A 7973-nucleotide genomic window follows, 5' to 3' on the forward strand; every position below is an offset into this window, starting at 1 on the left:
ATTTAAACTGCATCTTTTTACAGTGAATTTGAAAAGTACAATCAGCAGGCTAATTTCTTTCCTCTAGAAATTTGGTAGAAATACACTATGTAAAACATGACATTAAAAATGTTAAAGTAAATAAAGAAACAGATGAGTTTCTTTGTATGTGGTGATTTACATGTGAGGATTAAGTTTTAAACTCTAGTATTTCAAGGCTGTGAAAGAGAATGCATTATAGAAGCACCCCACGACTCTTTCTCTATTAAAAAAAAAGGTGATGAAATAAAGTTTAGTTCAACTTCAAAAAAGACGTTGCAGATTGAAATTTAAGCCAATACTTTGTAATACTCTATTACCAGAGCCTTAGTAAAAAGCAGTACCCTGGTCATAAAGGCCACACTATGAATGTGATTGTGGGTGAGCCAATTTTTTTTTTTTTTTTTTACTTTCTCAAAGAAAGCCAAGTATGGCAAGAAATATATTTCTACATATAGTAACGTGCTGAAGTGAGATTTTTGTGAGATTGGAGCATAAAATATTTTTGTACACATGGGACACATTTCTCTTTGGCTATTTTTAACCTGTAAAATATACCTGCTGGCTGTGGAAAACAAAACAGCATAATTCTATGCCTAAATTCCATAAATCTAAAATGCCACAGTCCTTCTGTGAGATCTGGGCATGGAAGGGAACTTTTTTAGACATTTAAAATAAACTAGTGTGAAATTCCAAACATGAAATATTTAAAACCATCTTATGTTTAATCCATGTAAGTCACATGCCGGTTACTAAAACCTTGTCATTTCCAACAGCATGACTGAGCTGGACAAAGAAATAAGCACATTGAGAAGTGGCTTGAAAGCAGTGGAGACCGTGAGTATTTGTTTCCTGCTCTGATTCCTAGTCTCTTCCTTCTGTCTGGTGCCAAAGACTTCTAGCACCTGAGCTACAGGCACCTTGGCATGTGGCCACAGGACAAACATCTGTTGGTAGGAAAAAAAAAAAAAAACCAACAACAACCATGAAACAATGGCGGGTTATGTCTAGCCTGGTGCCTTGACTGCGGCAGTGAGATGGCGGGGGGGGGGGGTCATTGCAGGCAGAGCTGGAACTAGACCTGGAGTGCCACCAGTTTACCTGGGAGGCGGGTTTCATGTAAATGAGTGGGCTGGGCCCACCCAGCCTCCATGTCCTATTACTATTTGATGGATAGCCAGGATGTGTAGGCACATGCCTATAATCCCAGTATTTGAGAGGCTGAGACAATAGGATCACAGATTCAAGGCCAGTCTCAGCAACTCAGTGAGACCCTTTGCAAATTAGCAAGACTAATTTTTAAAATAAAAAGTAAAATAGGTCTAGGCATGTAGCTCAGCGGTAGAATGCCCTGGGCTCAGTCTCTACCAATATGTATATATTTGCTTTTTAGAAAAGCATATATTTTTATTTACATGTGATTAATAGAAGAGCATGGGCACTTCTGCTCTGCCTCTGAGCCAGTCCTTTGCAGAGTATTTACTGGCAGGAACTTGGTGTGCAGGCCAAGCTCAAGGCGAGGGTCACGATGACTCAGAACCCTCCCCCTCAGTGTTGCGGTCCTTGAGAGCAGCCAGTTCTCCAACACTGCCACGTTCACATGAGCACAGTGATGACGCAGGTTCCTTGAGGAACAAACTAAATTTGAGGCTGCTCTGTAGGTTTGGGGAACGAGTAGCAGCAGCTGGAGGAAATGCCTATTCTGAAAGAAATCAGCCACAGGAGGGAGGCTGCACCTGCCCAGAGACAACCTTGACCCAGGTCTCAGAGACAGGAGCGTGGAGAGCAAAGCGTGGCTGTGCTAGCACAGGGCACTGTGGCTACCGCACAGGCTCTGCGGCTAGCGAGGGCAGGGCAGGGATGGGAAGCAGACACATGGGCAGCGGGTATGGCCACCTCCCTTGGGAGAGGAGACACAGTTCTGGCCAGTGCTTGTGGAGGAAGACTGATTCCAGGATACAGATGTCTCACTCATAGAAGTATTGTTGGCGTTAAAAAGGTGTATCATTCAATGTTGGAACTAGTTTTTGAAATTTGATTTGACTCATCTGTGTGTTAATCACCATGGTAATGTAGACTAGGGAAAATTAACAGGAGACTCATTTTCCCACCTCCCTATTAACAAAAATCTAATGCCACACAGGAAGAAAAATGTTGAATGATCATGGTACCTAATGCTGTGGTTGAAGTTCTCCTGACCCAGATACCCGCTTTAGGAAGTAAACAGATTTGGCAGAGCGGGAAAGAAGAAAAATAAAAACACTAAAATTCTGAGCATCAAGTCTCTTGCTTCTACACATAAACCTCGGAATCTAATTTGATTATATTAATTTTATGCAGTGCTAATTTGCTTACCTTCTAGACCCAGAACAAGAAATCACACTAATAAAGCGTTCTGGTAACTTGTTAAGTGGCTGTTTTCAGGTACCTGTGCCGCATGGGTGTGGCTCTGGCATGGCAGGAGTGAGGGCAGGGGCAGTGTTTAGATGTGTTGGCCATTCCAAGTAATAACTTGTGTGATACACATGGAGGAAGAGACAAGGTGTGCCTGCACTTGAAACCTGTGTCGTCATTATCCATTTCCTGTGTTTAAGGAGCTGGAATATCAGAAGTCTCAGCCCCCACAGCCTGGAGATAAGTTTGTTTCTGTTGTCAGCCAGTTCATCACGGTCGCCAGCTTCAGCTTCTCCGACGTTGAAGATCTCCTCGCGGAAGCTAAAGACCTGGTAAATTCTCCCTTGCGCACTGGGGATGTTTGACCACTTGGTACTTTTGGGAAACAGAAAAAACTGAGATAAACATCATGGCTCAGGAAATAAAGTAGCAGATAGTTGTCTTCCAGATTCTACTGCTTTTGTATGGCATGGGTGTATTTTCTTCCTCAGTACTATGATTAATTCAAACACACCCTGTTGTCTAACTGGCCTATGTTGTCTTTAGGTTAGCAAGACCTTGAAGCTGCAGAATGATGTAAATACTTTGAGGGTTTTTTCTCTTTGCTCCTGGATTGCTGTGCCTATCTCTGGAAACCAGAGTGCATGATGAGAGGCAGGAGGAGCAGGTGTGACTGAGCCTGTGCCCCAGGAGCCCTCTATGTGACATGCCTGTCTGGGATAGAGCCTTAAGAGGACAGATTTAGCTCTGTAAATCTCCAGCTAAACTTATTTAATGAGATGCATTTTTGTTCATAGCCCCATTACAAGCAATATATTGTTTTAGTAAGACTTTTCTTTTTACTATTCCTGCTATTTTCCTATAGAGGAAAAGTTTTTGTTGGCTAATGGCCAAGATAGCTAAATGCTGTTCCCCCCTCAGGTTATTTCTCCTTTAATATACATCGATATGCCCACATTCTCTTATTTTCTCTGCCCTCTTTATTTTTTAAATGATATTAAGCCCCTACCCCTCTGAGTTCTGCCACACTGCCCTCTCAGTTGCCATCTTGCTCTTCTTTTACTTGAGTCTTTCCTTCAAAACTGTGTAATCGTCGGGCATGATCACTCATGCCTATTATCCCAGTACTTGGGAGGTTGAGACAAGAGGATCACAGATTCAAGGGCAGCCTCAGCAATTTATCAAGATGCTGTTTCGAAATTAAAAAAGAAAAGAAAAGAAGGGCTAGAGATGTAGCTCAGAAGTACAGTGCCCCTAGGTTCAATCCGCAATACAAAAAAATAAAAGAAAAAGATTCAAGTAATAGATGTTATTTTCTGTGGCCACCTGTTCAGTTGTAGGTATGGATGGCTAGTCATACAAGGTTTCACACAGACTAGTTCAAGTTTTAGAAGTGGAATGTACTAACAAACATAAGCTAATCTCAACATTAAACTTCCTGTCCAGCTTTATTAAATAAAAGGCAAGGTATCCTCAATGGCTGCCATTAGAGTTCCGACCTCTGATGCCCCACTATTGAATAGGTCCACAGATATAAACGGCGGTGGCTCAGACATCTCTTGTGACAGCCCCATCCATGCCTTGTGTGGACCTCACCACTTTGGAGTCTGGGTTTTGTAGTGCAAGAGGCCATCCCCTGTTCTGATACCCTAACATAGCACCTGCCTTCTCAAAGAACTCACACATATTTATAAGAATCAACTGCATGATTTCTATTTAAATGCACACACAGAACGTACTTTGTGTGTGTCAGGGTAGGGGGACACTTTAATCTGGCCCTAGTTCCCTTTGGATTTCTAAGACCAAAATACACATGACTTCATCATCACTTGAATTCCTAGATAAAAAGATCATTCAGGATGGCTTGAAGTACATGAACTCAAATGTTTTAGAAACTCAGTTGCAGGCTGTTTATTGCTGTTTTGTTCATACCAGAACTTTCAGAAATTAGCTTATAAAACCACGGAGCAAGCTGGAGCACTATAATGTGGTGTGTAAAGAATGTTTTGTTTTTCCCCGAAGGGCTCTTTTTTGTAATAGAATATTTCCAAATAAGTAAAACATTGAGAACAACTCCACAGTAAAGAAGAGAATGGAAAAAAAACTACTCTAAGTTTAAAACTATGAAATAATTATAAACTCATATGTAAATAATCTGTATATGGATAGATATACAACTTAGTCAAAATTAACTTTTAAGGAATATTGAAAACATTTCTTTTAAGGTACATAGTATTACCAAAATACTTTACAAAATAAGAAAAACTTAGCAATATAGGAAAGACAGGTAATGTAAGTAAAATAAATTTGAAACTATTAAGTTCAGGGGAACAACAAAACTCTCATGGTCTAAATATGAAGAAAGTAAAAAGCTTGGAAAACATTAAGGTGTCTATGAAGCATGGAGGAAGGGAGTTTGTCTGACTTTGAAGCTGGGAGCCCTGCCCTCAGCAGCTGAGGGGGAACAGCATTAGATCCTTAGAGAAAGAAGCTCAGTGCTTGCAAGCTCACTGGCAGTGAGTGTGATTTACCAGTGCGATAAAGCGAAGACACTCGAAAGTGTGTGATTTTATTAAGCTAACCACTGGAAGTACTAAAACCAGAAACAGTTGAAATGCTTTAAAAGAGACTGGATAGGCTATGTTGTTACTATCTACTTTAATTTTTTTTAATTAATTCTTTAAGATTTTACATCTTGGTGGTTTTTAGAAAGATTGGTTTTGAAAGGGTTTTTGAGACAAAAGGTTATAAAATTGTATTCTCAGTCAAAAACTGTGGGTTGCAGTAATGATTCTGTAATCAGTTATTGTTTTCTAGTCAGGGCCCAGGAAAGATTATAACAACACTAGCATTATGTATGATTAGGAAAAGCAGCTAAGAAGCACTGGGTTCCATTTGCTTTCGATATTCACCATATGGCACCAATAAATGGTATTAAACTACTTCAAAGCAAAGTTAAAAGTACAAGGTTTCCTACCCCTGCTGAGTTTGCTATTAGTTTTTGTGTCTTGGGTGTTCTGCCCTACAATATTTTGCTTTCTTGTTTTTACTATTGTTTAGTTCATAAAAAGTCAAAGGAGGTAATCATAGATGTTAAACTGAAACGAGGCGGACAGGAATACATGATTTCCTTGTTAAGGAGTATTCAGATTCTTGCTTTAGAAAATTATTCATAGGCATGTTCAGCAGCCGAGGATAAATATAGGCTCAGTAAAATCCATTAAGTTATATTAGACTGAATTTGAGTTTTTGTCCTTTTAGGGACATTTTCATTTGATCTCTTAGAACACTGAACTTCTTAAAATCTTCTTTTGTTCAGTTCACGAAAGCCGTGAAGCACTTTGGAGAGGAAGCTGGCAAAGTCCAGCCAGATGAGTTCTTTGGCATTTTTGATCAGTTTCTTCAAGCTGTATCAGAAGCCAAGCAAGAGAATGAAAACATGAGAAGGAGAAAGGAGGAGGAAGAGCGTCGCGCTCGCATGGAAGCTCAGGTAAGAGAGATCAGCCCGCCAGCCCCAGCCCCAGTCTCAGCCCCAGCTCCAGCTCCAGCTCCTGGAAAGTTTCTGGCTATAATACCCTTGGATTTTAGTTTGCAGTCAGATGCACTGGCCAGAAGCCTGGCTATCTTCAGAGTCTTGCTGGGACTTTTAATTGATAACAAGTTTCTCTTGGGCAATTTGAGAATATATCTCCAAAGACTTAAAAATTTTTTTATCTCCAAAGACTTAAAAAATCTTCGATCTGGAATTCTGTTTCAATAGAAATTATTCGAAAGCAATTGTCATTAATTTGCACAAAGACAACATCTTTATAGTAGCTCTAAATTGTGGAAACAACCTCAATGTGTAACCAGTAGGTCATTGGTTCTAAAGTGAGATGTTGTGCAGAATATTGCATAATACTGTATAATTGATGTCATAGCTATGCAATGGAATAGTTATATAATCTTTAAGGAATACTTAATCATTCAGAAAAACTTAAAAAATGGTTTCTACACAAAATCTTTTTTGATGTTTTTGTTGTTTTTGTTTGTAAAATAAATGTTAATGTAGAAAATAATAGTGGTAGAATAAAGCCCCAGATGGTTCACAGTGATTATCTCTTTGAAGTAGAATTGCAGCTGCTTTCCCCCACTTTTTATCTGAATTATTGAAAGTTTTTATAATATGTGTGTATTATGGCCTTTCAATAACAGCAGCCTGTTCCAGACATCAATGGTAAATGCAGGCCGAGCCTTTTGTATAAGGGGAATGGCCTGGTGACCTTTTGCTTTAATGTATTACCATAAGGAAAACAAAACTTGGGGTTGATTTAATAGTGATAACTTTGTTTTTCCATTATAGAAACACAAACTGGCTTGACTGCCTTTTTTTTTTTTTGCGGGTCTCAGGATGGAACCCAGGAGTATTAGACCTCCAAGTTACACCCCCTAATTCTTATTCTTTACTTCGAAACAGGGTCTCTCTCAGTTGCAGTGGGCCTCACTAAGTAGCTTAGGCCATCCTCGAGCCGCAATCCTGTAGGCTCAGCCTCCCGAATGCTGGGATTACAAGCGTGCGCCATCACGCCTGGCTGACTGCTGTTTTTTAAACAAAAATATAGTGGGGTGGTGAGGGTCTCTCACTGATCACTGCTTCTTGAGTGAGACCTCACACCCTCCTTACGTGTCTAGTGCCCTCTGAGAGCTTCTTAGCAGCTGTAGATGAACATAGCTTGGCATGTCCGAACCGTGACCACACATCACAGAACTCATCTCCGAGGAAAACAAAATGTAGCATTTTAACCCTTCTCTAAGAGATTACTTTCTGCTTGCAGCTTAAAGAACAAAGGGAAAGAGAACGTAAAATGAGAAAAGCAAAAGAGAACAGTGAAGAAAGTGGAGAGTTCGACGACCTCGTATCAGCTCTGCGCTCAGGAGAAGTGTTTGACAAAGACCTTTCTAAGCTGAAACGGAATCGCAAACGCATTTCCAACCAGGTGACGGACAGCAGCCGAGAGAGACCAGTCACAAAACTTAATTTTTAACTTCCCTCGAGTCCTTTTCTAGAACTCTCAGTAGCACCCCTATGAAGTGACTAGACCGTTCTCATTACACTGCCTTGCGGTCCACACAGTGGCAATCCCTTCCTTCATCTGTGCGTGCGTGAATGTGTATGTGTGTAAATGTGTGTGTATATGTATATTAAAAAATGTATATAGAAGCCCGAGTGTCGTCTGGAGACCTCTATGTATGGTTAAAATTTTTATGTTAGCATATGTGCTCAGAAACCCTTTGTGTATACATTCATATTGAGTGTGGCTCAGTTTTCTTTTCCTGAACACCATGAATGACTGTTCAGAAGCACAATACTATCTCCTGAAAGAGATGACAGACATTCCCTACCCTAAGGAAAAAAAAAATTTTAAAAAAGGCTTGTGAAATATTTTATGGTTTCCAAGCTTAGTATACTTTGAAATTATTTTCATTGGTGGAAATGAAGTTGGAAAAATATAGATTTCAAATGGTTTTTGATAGTTGACAGTGTGATGCTGGGGCATCGCTTCAGTAATTGATAGGACCAG

General features: G+C 40.0%; 1 protein-coding gene across 2 annotated transcripts in view; it reads left to right on the forward strand.

Annotated features, from left to right (window-relative positions):
• The window catches only part of DAAM1 (dishevelled associated activator of morphogenesis 1), a gene marked incomplete at both ends in the record, with an annotated part of 104181 nt that extends 96745 nt beyond the window's left edge, over positions 1 to 7436 (forward strand). For both annotated transcript variants that reach the window (XM_080707793.1, XM_080707792.1), the window contains 4 exons: positions 795 to 855; positions 2613 to 2744; positions 5732 to 5902; positions 7227 to 7436. In XM_080707793.1, coding sequence (XP_080563919.1) covers positions 795 to 855; positions 2613 to 2744; positions 5732 to 5902; positions 7227 to 7436 — 574 coding nt within the window. The remainder of the gene's footprint in view (positions 1 to 794; positions 856 to 2612; positions 2745 to 5731; positions 5903 to 7226) is intronic.
• Between the last annotated feature and the right edge of the window lie 537 nt (positions 7437 to 7973).

Source organism: Muscardinus avellanarius, assembly GCF_963383645.1.
Source record: "Muscardinus avellanarius genome assembly, chromosome: 12".
Classification (NCBI taxonomy): Eukaryota; Metazoa; Chordata; class Mammalia; order Rodentia; family Gliridae; genus Muscardinus; species Muscardinus avellanarius.